At 44.7% G+C, this 18916-nt stretch overlaps 1 protein-coding gene across 1 annotated transcript in view; it reads right to left on the bottom strand.

Moving 5' to 3' along the window:
* Positions 1-18916, bottom strand: part of CLN5 (CLN5 lysosomal BMP synthase) — a 33802-nt gene that overhangs the window by 8156 nt on the left and 6730 nt on the right. The window contains exon 2 of the mRNA XM_085852563.1: positions 4631-4802. Within this exon, the coding sequence (XP_085708689.1) occupies positions 4631-4802 (172 nt within the window). The remainder of the gene's footprint in view (positions 1-4630; positions 4803-18916) is intronic.

Genomic DNA, 18916 nt, shown 5'->3' with positions numbered 1-18916 from the left:
ACTACAGAGACAGATTTAGCAAGGCACCACCAGGTTTTAGAAGAGGGAGACAAGTTTGAAAGTTCAATCTTGAGGTTGGACAGATGTTTTCTGGCTCTCCTGAGAGTGGACCCACACTTATTGCGGACTTTTTGGAATGATCTGAGATTGCCTTCAGTCAGAATGGCCTTCGAGGAAGAGAAGGCAAATTGTTTCAGAGTAACTGCCTCACCACAGGATTCAGTGTACCATGGGTGGGAATAAGGGAGGGTAATTGAAGAGTGGGATGAATCTGTACATGAGAGAGAGGATGTTTTGTGGAAGAATTCCCAAGCTGAGTTAACATCAGGGGCAGTAGATATGGGAGACCAGTCCTGAAGAGAGATGGCTGCTTGCAGTCCCTGGCAGACTCGCTATGGTTGATGCAGCTCTCTGAGAACAGCCAGAAAGATGTTAACTTTCAATAGCATATGATCAGGTGAACCAACTGGAGCAGAGGAAGAGCAAGAGGCATTTGTGGGAAGGTTAGTCATCACCAGGTCCTGAAGGGGGATTTGTCATTGGGAGAAATCCAGTTGGAAAGTTCACAGATTGAGTCAGTCCCATGGAGTCACAGAAGTTATTTGCTGAAGTGCCATGGCTGGTGAGAGAGGGACCAACACCTCACCAATTTGCATGGTGACAATTAAAATCTCTACATTTGAGGAAGAGAGAGTTGGGATGAGTGGTTAAATGTTTGTCCATGTTGTCTCAGGGAGATGTAGATGGAGTCGTCACTGTTCGGAGGATGGTACAACACACAGGTGAACCAAAGAAGGGAGAGGAGGGGAAGTCACAGCCAGAGGTACTCCTGGGGAATGGGAGGGATAAGGTCCGTACATGAACAGTGAGAAATTGAGTAATTGATGTAAAGTGCAATTCCACCATAGGGGCGTGATTCAGACCGATCAAATTGAAGGAAACAATAACCGGGAAGAGACACTAAGGAGTCAAGGACGTCCTGTGGGAGGAAGGATTCTGTTAAACAGATGATGTCTGGTTTATCAGCAGCGGCCTGGATTGAGAGATGTCAGGTTAAAGTGGAGACCTCAGATGTTTGAGGTACACACAGAGATAAGGGGGAGGAGGCATTGGGAGGGTGTGCGATGGTGGGTGGAGGCTTTGAAGGGGAAAGGTGAGGCTTTGGGGGTGTGAGGTGAGGGTGGATTCTTATCGCGATTCCAGACTCCCAACTAAGACAAACAGAGATAAAGATCATGGGATGGGAGATAAGATCCCTTGCTGATTGCATGGAGAAACACAGCACTGTACATGGGGGGCGAGGGGGGATTGGTGCCGAGTGGACAAACACCCTGAAGAAGAAGAAGAAGAAGAAGAAGAAGAAGAAGAAGAAGAAGAAAATGTACAACATGGTGTAGAAGGAAAACATGCAGCATTTCTAAAGAAGATACAAGGATGAAAAGCATTTTTAAATTGACTTTAAATGCATTTATAGAAGTAAGAAGAAGATGTAGATTCAGTTTGGAGATATTGAGAAAAGATGGGAGTGGGGAAAAATGTAGAACCAGAACCAGAAGCAGAAGGAAGTTCAAGTGGAAATGAGAATCAATATGGAGTAAAAGGTGAAGTTTTTATTTGATTTTGTTTGTTTTGATTTTTTGAAGCGAGGAAAGGAAATCGGATAATGTTGAAGAGGGAAAAGCAAGATACCAGGAAAGAAGGAAACAAAAGGAGGAACACGGAGACAAATAATCTTCACACTTACTATCTGAGGATAGGCTGAGTCAGGCCTTAAACAATGCCAGGCCTTGATCCTTGCTCAGATTTAAGCTGTGGAATCCAAGGCCTCAATATTTTTGATGACGCTGAGTCTATGGGCTTATCACTTTGCCATCACAGACAGGTCGGTGGTCCCTCTGTTTTCTACCACCTCCTTTCTGGTTTTGTACCCGATGCTCTGTGCTTTGTTCCCTCGGGTTTTCTGCAGGGCGGATGCGGTCCACTATCAACCTCTTCTCATGAAACTACCGAAATCCAGAATCGCTGCTCACCTCCACTCATTTGCTCCTCTTTTTTCATGCTTATGGAACCAACTTTCACATCATCTTCGATCTCATTTTCCCCTTCAGATCTTCAAGACAGCTGTTCATCACCATCTCAGATCACCCCCGATCCAAAACCATGATCTTTTTCACCCCCATTAATTCACCTCTCACCCACCCCCAAGCCGGCCTCCTTCCAAATTTCCAGTTTTTCCCTTGTAAGAGTCTGCTTCTGTATCCCTCTTGTCCACCTCATGTTGTCCTCCACTATTCAGCATTCCTCCCCACACCCCCACGGCCCACACCCATAGTCACCCGCTTCTACGGGCACACCAGGGAATACAGGCGCAGCAAGGAGTACATAAGCAGTAAGGTATACACGTGCAACTAATCACCGCAAAATAAATCAGTATAAGCACGGAGTCCGATATACTCTCAATTCTCACCATTCAACGAGCACCAAGTGAGCCGCCGCCGTAAACGACAATGCCCCTGGGACAATCCCCCCGACCGAGCCGAACCTCAGCTTTATCTATTCCGTGCACGAGCCGTGCGACATGTGATCACACGTCACGTCCTTCAATTCACCACACCCTCTATCTTGTACTTAACTCCCCTCCCCCACCCCCTTCTGTTCCTTTTGTTCTGTTGCATCTTGCTCCTTTCTATGTTTTATCTCTACCACAAAACTTGACCTTGTATATAAAAAAAGCAAAAAAACCAAGCTTGAACTGGAATATTTTGTGAGATTTGCTTTATCCATCTTTTTGTGAAGTATATGTGCAAAGGAATATGGTCAAGTGATAAAACTATAGTTTAAGGTTAATAGTTTTAATTGCACCAAATTATTAACAAGACACCCTGAAAGCTTTCTATATGCGATGGCAACACCACATCTTTGGGATTCGATGGTATGGACATGTCTACCGCTTAAGTGAACACGTACCGGCCCATATCTCCCTGGAGTTTTCCAAGAACCTTTACCACAGTCACCGATCCATCAAACCTGACGCCGTCCTCGAAGACACCCAAGACTCTCTTGGCTATGCCAGTGCACAAATGAGATTGGCCTAAACCCACGTGAATGTTGGCAGAAGGTGGAAGAACGAGAGTTGTGGGGTCACTATACCCCTTATTTGGGTATACCCCCCCTTTGAGTAATTGTTAGAGCGGCACTCTGAGTCTGTTAGGTCGGTGGTTAAAACTGCGGCCGAGTAATACCAAAGACTTAAAAAGTGTACTTGCTGCTTCCTTGCTTGACGCTCAGCATTTAAAGGATAGAGCATGGACAAACAACGCTGGGAAGGCAATGACAAACTACCTAGTATAACCCCTGCCAATATACTTCTTTGGCAGCAGCAATGCTCTTTAAAGAGTGTGGTACATCAAAATCAAAAAGTATCACCAGAATTGTGAAACGAGTTTATTTCATGGGTCATGGGTTAATTGACCATTTTAATTACTAGTCTGTCAGGGAGACTTTGTTGGCCTTATGATTGATGTGTGGTGTCTGTCTTGGGGTGTGGTTTCATTGCACCTCTCACCTAAAGAGCATGGTTCAGCCTTTGGCGTGCCACGTGGGCAGTCTTGACCTCGAGCCACATAGCAATAATACTGAATAGTGCCTTTGTTGCATCATAGATTTCACCATCCTTTTGGAAAGGATATTAAGCTGTCTACCCCCTTTCTGCGAGCACTCAATGGTGAAGGACATTAAAAAAAAAATCCCCTAATGTATTTTGAAAGCAGTAGGCCATTTTTGTACTGCAGCAAAAGTCCAAATTCCTACTCTGACAATCATTGGAATGATCGATTCCCAATGATGTCCCCAATTTCCCAATGGCAAACCCTCTAATGCATCCACTACTTAAGACACCAGTAGCTGTTTTGAGACCATATTGCCCAAGTCAAATAGAAAAAAATAGTACCACTGGATCTGAGCTTATCTGTGCCCTATCCTAATAATATTGGAACCAAAATTTGGTAGCATTCTGACTGGTGGGTCTGGAGAAGATTTTTGAAGGAATTTGCACGACCGCCATTTTGACACCCTTCCGGTCATGTGATCGGCCTGGCCTCCGCAATTTAACATCATGACCCTGTCCTAATGTTGTAACCCAAATTTGGTAGCATTCTGACTGGTGGGTCTGGAGAAGAAGATTTTTGAAGGAATTTACTCAGTTGGCATTTTGACCTACTTAAATTCAAGTGACCGGAACGAGCTTTGCAATCCCTGTTTCCAGTCAGGAGTGGAACGTTGCTGCCAACTTTAATCTGGATCGGCCCAGCGGTTTGGCCGGAGAAGTCAAAAAAGGGAGACTGACAGACGGACGGACGGAGCACGATGACAATACCTTATCTGGAATTACAATTCCAGATAAATTAGCTAAAAACTCAACAGGGTTTTTATTGTATTGTGTATTGGCAATGCTGCACTGTCTTTTTTCACATCAAAATAAATAAATTACTGTAATCACTTTATAGTCTGCACTTTTAAAGCATTTTACAAATAAACGAAAAAAACCCAATGACATCTTAAAAAAACCACAAGACAGAAGATAAATAGTATATTGATAATGGACAGGATGAAAAAATAAGAAGAATCTTACACAATGCATGCCTTTACAGTCTGAGCCCAAATCCCAGCTCGGGATGTGCAGCAGGAAAACAGAGATGATGTCAATGAGGGGCGGTGCTGGAGGGATCCCTGTTGGTACACCGGAGGAGCAGAAAGCACGACTCGCCGAGCAGTGCGGTGACGGTTTGGGTCCAGGTGGTGATCTAAATAAGCAATATTAACAATGATGTCAGGCAAAATCAGAATGACCTTCAAGGGTTATCGAATATCTCATTACTTAACATTCTTTAGCACTGAAAACAACGACTTAATAATTACTGTGAAGCTGCATAGGTGAAAGGAGGGAAACTGCCATTGTCATCAATGGTCTTTCAGATAAGCAGAACAAGAGGATAAAAACACCCTTCAGTAAGGCTTTGGGCTTCATTGACATTATTGAGGTGCCAACGTTTGTTCAAAGTTTCGGCCCAGTGCTTGTTGATGGTATAACTAGACCAACCAGAGTTATTTTTAACAAGGAGGCAACCAAAGTGAAGATTGTGAAAAATGCTGCGGTGATCTCTAAAATTACCCTCAGATGTTCTGCACTTTGACCCAGCTGAACCTTTCTTCTCCCTGATTTAACAAGGCTGCAACGTCAAAGAGGCCCGATTCCCAAGCACTCCCCTTTTCTGGGTTATTGTGTTTTTTACCCCTCTCTTCCTCACCTCTTCCCCCTCGCCCCATCGTCTATTCTTCTCTAGCTCTTTCACGAGCCTTTTCTAACTCTTCCACAAGTACAAAAAATACCCATCAGAGATGGGGAATCCCCCACCATTGAAACATTTTTTTCAAGATGGCCGCCCCAGTCGGCCATCTTGGATCCGGCCACACCCAATATCAATAGGGTTCTTCCTTTTCAGGTGGTACATGTGTGACCCAAATTTCAAATCGATATGGCAAACAGTTTATGAGTTATCGCACTCACAGCTATAAATGTTGACGCCCAGCCGGACGGATGGATGGACGACGCGGGTGACAACAATATCCCCCTTCCGACACGTGGCGGGGGATAAAAATATACCATCAGAAATGGGGAATCCCCCACCATTGAATGAAAAAGGTCATACATATTCCAGATAATGAGGGAGGTGAATTGGAAACAAGACACCATTTGGTCATCATCTCAAAAAAGTTCCCCAGGGGTGAGGAACGTAGTAACCAAAAATAATTGAAATCAGATAAACGGTTTTCCATTTATTACAAAAAACATTTTTTTCAAGATGGCCGCCCCAGTCGGCCATCTTGGATCCGGCCACACCCAAAATCAATAGGGTTCTTCCTTTTCAGGTGGTACATGTGTGACCCAAATTTCAAATCGATATGGAAAACAGTTTATGAGTTATCGCACTCACAGCTATAAATGTTGACGTCCAGACGGACGGACGGACAGACGGACAGACGACCTGGGTGACAACAATATCCCCCTTCCGCCACACGGCGGGGGATAAAAAACTAGAGGGTTCATCGAACACGATAACCCACACAATTTTCAAACATATACAGGAGGACCTTACCGTTCGCAGGGGTTACATTCTTGAAAATCCCCGTGAACCGCAAATCTGCGATGCACAAACTTAGGGGGTGATGGGGAAAATAGGGTTCGGGACTTCAACTTTTAAATTTGTCCAAACTGTAACCTTAATTAACATGTATGTGCAATGTTTTCGTGCGAGTTATTTTCATGAATAAAAAAGTTATTAAGAACATAAAACAAGCCAGTAGGCGACATGGCTGCTCGCTCTAGATGGAAAGCTGGCTGACGCGACTAGCCGATATTCATGTACATGCTATCAATCAATTAAGCACAATAAATATGATTATCACAGCCCTCTTAAGGCCCTGTCACACCTTGACGATTTAGCCAACGTATGCCTGACGTATGCAAAATTGGGCTAAAACGCCGGCACACGTCGAATACGTTATGGGTAAGTTTGTATACGTTAAGAGCATGCTGGCATACATCGTAGTATGCTGGCATACGTCATAGAACGCTGGCATACGTCGTAGAACGCTGGCAAACGTCGTAGTTCGCCGAGCTGTTAGACAAATTTTCCATGCTTGAAATTTCCCGACGTATGCCAGCGTATGACTCACACGTTACTTGTAAGTTACTCATAAGTCGAAACACGTCGAGGTAATGTTTAGCGTACCCGAAACTTATTTCTAACCTATGAGTAACGTGTTGTAGGCACGTTACGCGATCGTTGACACACGTCGACACACATTACTTGTACGTTACTCATAAGTCGAAACACGTCAATGTAATGGTTAGCGTCAGTGTTCCAGACTCCCTAGTTTTTTTTTTCTTCGGTATGACGGTGATGTTAACACTTCGATTTCTAGTGCGGTTATAATATAATAAAATTAATAGGCTGCCACTCAACGATTCAAATCATAACCGCACTAGAAATCGAAGTGTCAACATCACCGTCATACCGAAGAAAAAAAAAACCAGGGAGTCTGGAACACTGATGCTAACCATTACATTGACGTGTTTCAACTTACGAGTAACGTAAAGCAACGTATGTCGACGTGTGTCAACGATCACGTAGCGTGCCTACAACTTATGCCAGCGTATGCGGAATGTGCGTCATACGCCGGGTACGTCGAGAAATTTTCAACATGCTGAAAATTTCTCGACGTACTCGGCGTATGACGACGTATGCCAGCGTACTACGACGTATGCCAGCGTGCTATTAACGTATACAAAACTTACCCATAACGTATTCGACGTGTGCCAGCTTGGTTCGGCAAATTTTTCATACATCGGCATACGCTGGCTAAAACGTCAAGGTGCGACAGCGGCTTCACACTTCGATGTCTAGTGTGGTTATGATTTGAATCGTCGAGCCGCAGCTTATGAATAACCTACGCCACGTGATCGTCGGCGATACGCTGCCGCGCTATGCATGTTAGACTATCGTTGGGCATAGGTTGTGAACGCCGACAACACGCTCAGCATTCGTTGGTATAAATTATCTATATGTGATAAAACGTTCTGTGTACGTTACTAATACATTATGCATACGTCCAACACATTATTATACGCCCAAAACTTAAAAAACCATCAATATTTCAGCGTACGCCAGCGTTTTACATACATTTTGAGACCTTGCAATACGCTGGCTAAAACGTCAAGGTGTGAGACAGCCCCTTTAGTTTGCACCCAGAAACCCGCCTTGTGAAATTTCAGGCATGTTTCCAAAGAGACACTAACAAATGGCAGCCCTGGTAATTCCATTTATCTATTCGCTAAAGATTTTATTTTTTTTATATGATGCTGTAAGACATTCTCCTTGGGCACAAAAAAAAACAGGTCCCTCAGAGGTCCAGTTTCGGAGGTATTGATTTTTTTGTACAGTCCACAATAAGTGTACGATGTACGATAAAGTATTTTAGCTGCTGCTAAGCAACGGAGGTGTGCATAGCAACCATTAATTTTTGTGTACATGCTAGCCACATTGTACACATTTCACCCAAGTTTCATCAAAATCAGACCCTTTCTCTTAGAGATATTCGCAATTAACCGTTTCTGAAATGTTCGACATGTACTCGCCCAAAACCTATCTCCTAGAAATATTTTTTGTTCGGGCTGCAAATTGGCATGAAGGGAGCTAGATAGATTGCGCACAGAACTCTAAGCTTCGATTTTTTTTTGTTGCTAGGGTTTTGTTGCTCTGCCGTTGCTAGGGTCCGGGGTCCCATATTCGAAAGCACATGATTCCCAGAAATATTGGTCCTACCTACCAAATTTCATTGGAATCGGTTGAGTGGTTTAGCCCCTAGGCTTGACCAAAGTTTCGCGGACAGACAGACCGATGGAAATGTCCAGAATAAGGGTGCTCTAAGAGCAGCCAATAAGGTATTATTTCCCTGTATTATTATTTCATATGGAGCCTGTGACTGCTAGTTGTACCATTGCTAGGAGTGCAGCTGTGCAGCAATGCCCCCTGTTTGTAATAATCTGGTACTCATTTTTCCAACAACAGAAGGGTGACAGGCTGAGTCAACCAACCTAGTGTTATTTAAGGGAGGGGGGGCAGTGGCTCAAACCCAAGACCCTAATATGTTAAGGCAGTCACCTTAACCATTAAGCCAACACCAGGCTTATTTTCCTGCATTAAGAACATGAAGTAAACGTTATTTTCTTGGGTTATTGAGATAATTAAACTTACCTCTAATAACAACGATGATAAACTTGATCCAACAATGCAATGGTGATATTGATGATGGAGGGTTTGAGGGAATTATTGTGTTGACGGTCCATGTTTCGGAAATTGAGGCTTTGTTGCTTATCATGGAACACAACGTCAATGAGCATTGCACATTGCCATTTTGGTGGCTTCTTCTTCACCCCAAAGAACATGCCACGTCATCTCATGCAATATCTCTATTATAATACCAAGCTTGCACACTAAAAACTCGGCTCGCCGTCACACGATCCCTATGAAATTGCTGTGGCACTTGGTGGACATGCCAACAAAGTTTGGGAAGTCTTGGCGTTCCATAGTACCACTTGCATTTTGCACAATGCGTATTTTTGTCATTCCCCGTGTACGGTCTGTCGTCTGCTACCAGCTATGTTGTACTGCTATCCCGTGCATGTGCACGGGTATCGCTAGTATCGATATATTGCATAGTTCTTAAAAGTACAGTATTATGAAGGCGATTTCTGATTTGTGTTCTGCAGTCTTCAAGTACATAATTTAACTTAAATAAAGGTTTAAAGGCATTTAAATAAATTAAATCTGGGTTTTACCACTATTTTCCCAAGTGTCTATAACACCACGCTATCCAACAGGTTATATTAGTTCTTCGTTTCTGTTGTTTGTGGCATTTCTCACGTCCTTAAAAACAGTAAGTTTCCTGCTTAGAATGATTTTAAATTTTATTTGACTGCCAGACAGGCAGAGAGTAAAAAAAATTATCACTCCTCTCTGCACAAGTACATTGGGGATGAATTCAAAGCCAAAGTACTACTAAACTACAGGTTCGTTTTCTGATTCATGTTCTGAGTTGTGTTTGAGATACAACATTCAATCTAAAGCAAGTTGTTCGGAGATCATAAAATGACGTTTATAGACAGACAGACAGTGAGTGAATCAATTGCTTAACCCCGCTTTTTGCTTCGCACGTGCAGGGAAATAATAAAATGGGATAAAACTACCCACATCAGCACACATACCCACATAAGACAGAGTAAAAACAAGTAGCGGTACATGCAAAGTACACCGCCCCATGCCAAATAAATAAATAAATAAATAACAAATCCTCCAGCACGCGACGTTGGCGGGGCGCCCGGGGATGCCGCCGTGCACCACATGGATACGGAATTGGGAGGGAGCAGTGTACAATAATTGATTAATGATTAATTGCACAATTGAAATAAATAAATCGTAAAATAATTGATTTCTCAATCAATTGCCAAATAGCATACCTAAACGACCACTGTTTCATCCGAATCCGTAACTTTTTAAAAATTAAGCAATTCATCGAAAAATGAATAATTAATCGATTCATTGATTAATCCATAAATCAGAAATACTCTTTTCGACAAATCACTTGTTCAGTCATGTCCAAATATCAGCTTCCGAGCTCAAAAGGTGCCTGAGGTTTGCCCAGATGAGAAATGAAATAAATAATTTTAAATAAATCGATGATAATTAAGTAACTAATCAATTAATTGATTAATCAAAAAAATAAAATACAGTTTTGGCCAAAGCACATCTTCACTTTTGTCCCCAAATTTCAGCTTTGCCCGGACACACAAGAAAACAAGTCGCGGAACATTCAAAGTACACCGCCCCCTTGCCAAATAAATAAATAACAAATCCTCCACTAAGTGACATCACCGAGATACTTTCGGCACCCGGCGATGCTGCCTTGCAGCATATGGAGACAGAATTGGGAAGGAGCGATGTACAATAATTGATTGATTAATTGCATAATTAAAATAAATAAATAATAATCAGAAAATGATTATTTTCATAATCAATTGGCTAATAGCACATCTAAACCACCACTGTTTCATCCGAATCTGTAACTTTTTGAAAATTAAGTCATTAATCGAAAAATCAAATGCTCAAAAGGTGTCTGAGATATTGCCAAGATGAGAAAGAAAATAAATAAGTAATGAATAAATCGCTAATAATTCGGTAACTAATCAATTAATTGATAAAAAAAATTAAATCGTGTCTTTTGCCAAAGCACATCTCTTCACTTTTGTCCCCAAATTTTGGCTTCCTAGTTCAAAGGATGGCTGAGATATCACCCTGACAAACAAACAAGATGTCAGGCAGAGCACAATTGTAAAATCCACAAAACAAATTTGACCTAAAAAATCATTGGTGGTTCAATTCAATGACCAAATGTGCAAATCCTCTTCAAATTTCAAGTGAATCAGATGAAAATTGACACTTTTAGAAATTCGGCTTATGTTGACTTTTTGACCGATGTGGACCTCAAAAATAATTGGTGGTTGAATTCAGTGTCCTGAAATATAAATCCTTTTCAAATTTCAAGTCAATTGGATGAAAATTGAGGATTTTAGAAACCTCACCAAAGTTGTTGACCTTGGGCCTATGTTGACCTCAAAAATGGGTAGCCTGGTGTTGGCTCAGTGGTTAGGGTGGCAGCTTGGAATCCTAGGGTCCTGAGTTCAAGCCCCGTCGGCCGCTGAATTTATACACCAGGGGGTTGACTCAGCCTGTCATCCTTCCAAGGTCGGCGAAATGAGTACCAGTTCCAGTGTGTGTACTGGTAGAGGGGCACTGCATCATCGACACAGTCACGCTTCAAGAAATGATAGCTACCCCGGCAGCTAAGCTGCCATACGACCACCACCTCAAAAATAATTGGTGGTTGAATTCAGTGGCCTGAAATATAAATCCTCTTTAAATTTCAAGTCAATCAGATAAAAATTGAGGATTTTAGAAATTTGGCTTATGTTGACCTTTTGGTCTATGGTAACCTCAAAAATAATAGGTGGTTTAATTCAATGGCCTGATGTGTAAATCCTTTTCAAATTTCAAGTCAATCATGAAAATTGAGGATTTTAGAAAATGTCCCAAATTGGCCTTTCAGCCTATTTTGATCTTTTGGCCTATATTTACCTAAAAATAGGTGGTTGAATTCAGTGAGCAGATAGGTGAATGCTCCTCAAATTTCAAGGTAATCGGATTAAAATTGAGGATTTTAGAAATTCGGCCCATGTTGACCTTTTGGTCTATATTGACCTTTTGGCCTAGGATGACCTCAAAATTAATAGGCGGTTGAATTCAGCGACATGATATGCAAATGGTCTTCAAATTTCAAGTCAATCGGATGAAAATTGAGGATTTTAGAAACACCATCTTAGTTGTTGACCTTGGGTGTATGTTGACCTTTTGGTCGAAGTTGAACTCAAAAAATAATTTGCTGGTTGAATTCAATGACCTGAAATCTAAATCCTCTTCAAATTTCAAGTAAATCAGATGAAAATTGAGGAGTTTAGAAATACCACCTTAGTTGTTGACCTTGGGCCTATGTTGACCTTTTGACCTCAAAAACAATAGGCTTCTTCCTTGTGACAAACTCTACCATGTGAAGTTTCGTGAAGATCGGTTTAAAATTGTGACCTGTTGGCGACAAAGAGACAGACAGAATAACAAAATCGACGAACCAATATGTACTTGAAAAATCTTCGATTTTACAAGTAACAAGCAAGCAAGAAAGAAAACAGAGTAAAAACTGAGTATGTACTCCCTTCCTTCGGTGCCCGGCGATGACGCCATGCATCGCCTAGATTATCTCACTCTAGGAAGGAGCGGTCGGTGTACAATATTATCTCACTCCTCTATGCTCATGAGCGGTCAGGACAAATTCAGAACCACACTTGTCTTCCTATTCATGTTCTAATTGGTGTTCAAATTATATAATTCCATTTAAATAAGTTGTTCCTCGATCATAAACTGATTATCATAAACTGATAAGACAGACAGATTTACGGACGGATGTGAACAAATTTCTTCACCCTGCTTGCGTAAAAGTAAAACCCTTTACCCTGCTTGCGTTTACCCTTTACCCTGCTTACCAGCTTGCTTGAGTAAAAAAAAGAGATTACAATAAATGAGTACTGTGACGGAAGAAACTATAGCAGAAACAACATTATCATCATCATCAGCACAAGGCATGGGAGGATTTCCATCATAATCTAAGTATCGCTTTTTGGCTAAGAAGTTCTCATCTGGAGCAAGCCCTATCCTTCCCCCTCGCCCCCATACACACCAACTGGTTTAAGGGCCCAAGTAATGGACACTTTATTCAGAAACTTAGTAAATACGGTATTTCTGGGTACCTTCTGAACTGGCTTAGCTCCTTTACTGGCTCCTATGTGTAGGTAGCTCTCTTATGAGCCTCGACAATATACACAAAAAAAAGTGCTAAGTAATTTCCAGTATACCACAATGATCAATCCTCAAACCAGTCCTCTTGATTCTATATTAACGACCGACTGAACTCTGTTCTCACTACATTCCGATTATCCATAGATAACACTGGTTTAAACCGGCATCGGCTCAAACAATGATTGTTAGGACCGGATCCAATCAGACCTGGACTCATTATCTGCTGGTGCAGAGACTGGGTCCTCGACTCCCTCGATGGAGGTCCTCAATGCCAGACAGGAAATCCGAGCCGTATCCCTGGACATATCACGTGCTTTTGACACAGTCTGGCACCCTGCCCTACTCACCAAACTCTCTTCCCATGGTATTCAAGGCCATCTCCACTCAAGGCCATCTCCACCCTCTGCCGTACCATCTGTCATCCCTCAGACCGGCAAGCAGCAGCTTCTTCACTCACTGCAGATCTGGATAAAATCACAAACTGGTCCAACACGTGGAACATGTCTTTCAAACCAGACAAATCTCACACTCTCACTATGTCTCTTCGAAAGGACCGTTTACAAACCCCCCCCCCCCCCCCATCCACTTTCTCAACAATCCTCTGGAAGAAGTCTTTTCTTTCAAGCTTCTAGGTCTCACTATCTGCCATGACCTTTCCTGGGAAAGTCACATTTCCAACCTCGCCTCAAAAGCCAGTCACCGACTGGGAATCCTCCGTCGTGCTAAGTCCTTCCTCGGCCCTCTTGAGCTCCTGACCACTTACAAAGCTTTTGTCCGCAGCCTGATGGAGTACTGCTCTCCCCTCTGGGCTGGTGCTCCTGCCTCCCACCTTTCTCGGCTTCACGCTGTCGAAACCAGGGCATTTAAGATCATCGGCATCTCCCGCAATGAAGCTGAGTCTTTGGGCCTCTCACTCAATCACCACAGGTTGGTCGGTGGTCTTTCTGTCTTCTACCGACTCCTCTCCAGCCTTGCCCCCCCTGCTCTCTCTGCGATTTGTCCCCACCACATTTCCACAGGGCGCTCAAGGTCCGCCAACAACCCCCTTCTGGTAAAACTACCAAAATCACGAATCACTGCTCATCTTCACTCTTTCATTCCTCTTTTTCCCGCCTTTGGAATAAACTTCCTCACTCTATTCTTTCCCATTCTTCCCTCCAGGCTTTCAAAACAGCTGTTCACCACCACCTCTTATCTTCCCCCATCCAAATCCTCGATCTTTTCTACCCCCGATAATCCACCCAAGCCCACTTCCTTCATTTCTCCTGCTTTCCTTCCTGAAAGTCCCTGAAATGTCCATCTTCTCTTCGCCATGTTCCCCGTCCCATCCCCATCCCTCTCCCTTCCACAGTTCACCTAATGTGTCTGTTCCCCACTGTTTTGTCCCTTCCACTCCCGCCCCTCTTGTCTCATGCCTCCTTGCTGTGAGTTGTGTGTTAGCTCTCATACGAGCCTCGACCAAGGTATACAAAAAAAAAAAAAAAAAAAAAGGACAAATGTGTGGTGGTTCATATTAGGAAAGTCATTGAGTTCACTTCTGTACTTCTTAGATGGACACCCATTAAATGTTTCACTAAACTGAAGGATGTTGGCATTACAACATGTGAATTTCAAAATGACGTAATCCACCCAGAATGTTCGGCACACATGTGCAGGAACCCCCAGAACCGGGGTTCATCAGGGCAGCCAAACATATATCGCGTATGCCATATAAGGATTGTAACCTGAAATGGCTCACAAAGCTTAAAAAAGAAGCATCAAATACTTGGAAACATCTTTCTCAAGCACTCCCCTTATCCTACAAGAAAGAGGTGTGCCTCTGCACAACAAGAGAGTTGGATAATTTTCTGAACTCACCCAAAAAGCTGACAGCTTGCAGCTCCCAGTACAGTCAACCCCCGCTTCATCGCGGTTCACCTCTCGCGCCCCCGGTTCATCGTGGGTTTTCCCTTGGAACGTAACTAATTTTTTCTGCGGATTCTCCCGGTACATCGCGGTAATAATATATAAAATATAAATTATTTAAGCAATAAATTATAACGCGTGGTGCTCGACCAGTCACACAACGCACGAGACAAAGTTTCGCTTGTGAACTTCGAATATTTTCTACGTTTTTTCTAAGCCCCACGATGCCGCCCAAACGCCCTGCACCTTCTAAGGCTTCTGGCAAGGAACCGAAGCGCCAGAGGAAGGTCCTGGGACGCTCCAGGAGAAGGTTAAGGTAAAGGTACTCGATATATGCTTCGGGAAGGAAAAAGGTTTGCCGCCGTTGGACGAGCACTGCTCCGACCCAGCACCTCAAAACCGACCAGACCAGACTAGTCGATCTCCGGCACCTCAAACCCAATCACTGCCAAACCGACCAGATCAGACTAGTCGATCTCCGGCACCTCCAATCCATTCACTGCCAAACCGACCAGACCAAACTAGTCGATCTCAGGCACCTCAAACCCAATCACTCCCAAACCGACCAGACCAGAAGAATCGATTTTTTGCGGAGGCGTCCATTCATCGCGGATTTTCACTTAGCGCGGGGAGGTTTGGAACGTAACCCCCGCGAGAAACGGGGGATTACTGTACTGCAAACTCCAGTGGATGTGTACTGGTGTACAGCCTGAAGGCTCATAGTTAGGCGAGTTCTACCCAAACCTTCAACCATGGTTGCCAATCAGTGTGGGATTGCCTCGTGTGAACAAGACAGGCTAGATGATTTAATTAATGGATTTTTGAAATTGGAAAGACGATGCCATCATAACCAACAGTCAGGCAGACTTCCCAGAGGGAGACACTGTATTTGGATTGGTTGCTTATTAACCCTGACGGGAAGGTCATATCTGGGGTTTGTCAATGCACAGCGTAAGTTTAAAATGATGATATTTACGATTAATGATGTTTGGGAGGAGGGGTGGGTTGGAGTGGGAGCTGGATGGGCTGTGAGTGACATTGTAAATATTGTTGTGGTTGAGGAAATTCGCAAACCACCATTCAGGTCCCGTAGGTGAGGTATCTCTGTAAGTAAATGTGTAGTTAGCCCAAACCCGTTGTTTAGAGGGAATAAATGTCATTCATTCGGGCTGCGACCCTTTAAGATAGCCGTTTTTCTGTTCTATCTTTATTTTGAACCAACCACGTCTCAACCGCCATCACACAACAACCACCGACCGCAACGCCGCTTCACGACAACAACAACGCCAACAGCCACGACCTTTACCGTCACAACTCGCTCTCGCAACCATCGCATCACCGCCATTCCAAGCGTCACCGTGGCCAGGGACCACCACAATAAACCCTCCACCACCTTCACCTCTCCTCCTTCTGCCGCCATTCCCGCACCGCTTGTGGGCACCGATCCTGGACTCGTACAGGGCGCGCGCCGAGCAGCGGGTGCAAAAAGCGGCCTTTCCGGGGAAGTCGGATCAGGAATGATTCACGCCCACTTCTGTTCCGTCCTATCAGCGAGCGCGGCGCGATTTGGCCCCGCCTCCAGGCGCGTCGGAGTAGAATCGATATATGCAAATTCGAGGATCAGGAATGATTCACACCCACTTTTCCTCCGTCCAATGGGCGAGCGTGGCTCCGCCCCCGAGCCGATCCTGATCCGAAAATCTGCATATGGTTTCTCCTGCTGACTATAAAGCGCCGAGCGCGGGGCAAATCGAGTGAGAGAGAAGAGTTTCTGTTTCGGGCTCGAGTTGGAGAGAAGAGTTTCTGTTTCGGGCTCGAGTTGGAGAGAAGAGTTTCTGTTTCGGGCTCGAGTTGGAGAGAAGAGTTTCTGTTTCAGGCTCGAGTTGGAGAGAAGAGTTTCTGTTTCGGGCTCGAGTTGGAGAGAAGAGTTTCTGTTTCGGGCTCGAGTTGGAGAGAAGAGTTTCTGTTTCGGGCTCGATTTGGAGAAGAGTTTCTGTTTCGGGCTCGAGTAGAAGGTTTTTCTGTTTCGGGCTCGGGCGAGTCGTGGCGGCGGCGGCGAAGTGTGGCAGCAGCAGTCAAGACGGGTCTGGAGGAGAGGCGGTCTGTCGGGGAGCTGCAGAGAGGAGAAGCCGGGAACGCGGTCGAGGGCGCAGTGGAGTCGCTCGTCGCGGGACCCAAGCAAGCCAGCTATCCTCTCTCTCCCCAGAGCATCAACAACCCCCCCCCTGTTTCCCCCCGTGCTGAGATAGTGCGAAAAGGGGGCCCCGTTCCCACCCCATTCCAGGCAGCGCCAGCGAGGCCCGCGGAGTCGGGGCGCCGCCGCCATTTTGCGGCTCATCACCAGACGGGTAGGCTCGACGCGGTCTCGGCCCCAGACCCGTCTGCCCCCTTGTAGTTGAGGGTGGCCCCTTTTTCTTTTGCTTTGGAGTATATGTGTTGTCGGCGCCGTCTGTAAAGTAAAACTGTGTAAGTGTTGCCGTGTGCTCGCGTAGTCGGTAGTAGATCTGCATTGTGTTTCTCTTTTACATTTGCTTTTGGTGCATAATTGTTGTGTTTCTTTTACATTTGCTTTTGGTGCATAATTGTTGTAATTGTATATGTGTGCTTTCCGTTTGCCGCGGAATAAATGTGAATTATGTTGAACTGTCTTTCCCGTTTCACTTCGTCTTTTCTTTAATTGAATCTCCATCTTACTTCACGTAAAGGGTTGGTCGTGGGCTAAATACGCCCAATAATTAATCGGAACCGTCGAGGTTGACGATAACATCGGTCGGTTATCCCGATAGTACGGAACGGGTCGCTTAAGGTGGCCCGTGTCCGAAGTCGACCTGCGGAGAGGTGCGATCGCCCGGTCTACCCTCCGTGTGGGTACTTAGGTAGGTCGAATTTGGCGAACAACCCTATCCCACGCGGGGGGCCGATTGGCACGATCGTGGTGAGGCCGAAAGGCCCACCCATGACTAGTTCCCGGCGTTAGTCCGAGAGGGTCACGACGGAATTGTCTGTCCGGTGGGCGACGTGCCGCGATTCGAGTTGCGTGGCCGCTCGCACGCCGGCGGGCGCGAATTCGCAACAATATATATTGTTATGGCCCGGGGCTCCACGAGGGGAAGCGTTTGCATTCCTCCCCAACACTTAGTTCTCAGGCCACCAGCCGCAGATAACTATGCAGCTCGACGGGTTGCTAATCAACCACAAATGCCGATTGGTACTGCCAATCCTGGCAGGGTTATCACTATTTTGCATGTTACCTTACCTTTGGATGACGGTATCAAGGGGGGCTCGTGCTGTCGATGCATACTTGTCTTATCTTACCTGATCAGGTGCAGCACAGTGGAGCTGCCACGTACGCATTAGCTAACGTCTGGAGCCAATCGGTTGGGTATAGCTTCCCTGCTAACGCTACGTGCGGACTACACTGGGCCAATGGAGTAAAAGATACTACAAATTGGTTACATTTACAATAACAAGCAAGTTTATTTACAGCAAGGATGAGGAAAGGTATGTGTACAATAAGCAAAGGATTTATGACAAAAATATATGTACAGCAGAGAAAGCAAGGATTGGTGAGGTGCGGCAAAAGAAAACACAGTTATTAGCAAAAAAAGCGACAGTGCAGCACTAAACCGATCGAGTACTTACACAGGCTTATCTATGCTAACACGACCGGCGCCATCATAAACATTCTCGAGGAAAGTTAGATAGTTCAGGAAGGTAAGAAAAGTAAGAGGTTAGTGGGGGGTTAAAATCGAATGGGAAATGACTTAGTTTGATCACGTTAGGACAGAATGGGGATGCTTCTTCCTTCACACCATGGATGTGGGTTGCCACCAGGTTGAGACCTGGTGTTGGCTTAGTGGTTAGGGTGGTGGCTTGGGATCCTAAGGCCCTGTGTTCAAGCCCCGTTGGCTGCTGAATTAACACCAGGGGCTTGACTCAGCCTGTCATTCTTCCGAGGTCGGCGAAATGAGTACCAGTGTAGTTGC

This window comes from Eptatretus burgeri, chromosome 13 (genome assembly GCF_056783735.1).
Source record: "Eptatretus burgeri isolate ZD-2024b chromosome 13, Ebu_testis_v1, whole genome shotgun sequence".
In the NCBI taxonomy this organism is placed as follows: domain Eukaryota; kingdom Metazoa; phylum Chordata; class Myxini; order Myxiniformes; family Myxinidae; genus Eptatretus; species Eptatretus burgeri.
This window is presented reverse-complemented; position numbering and strand designations above follow the sequence as displayed.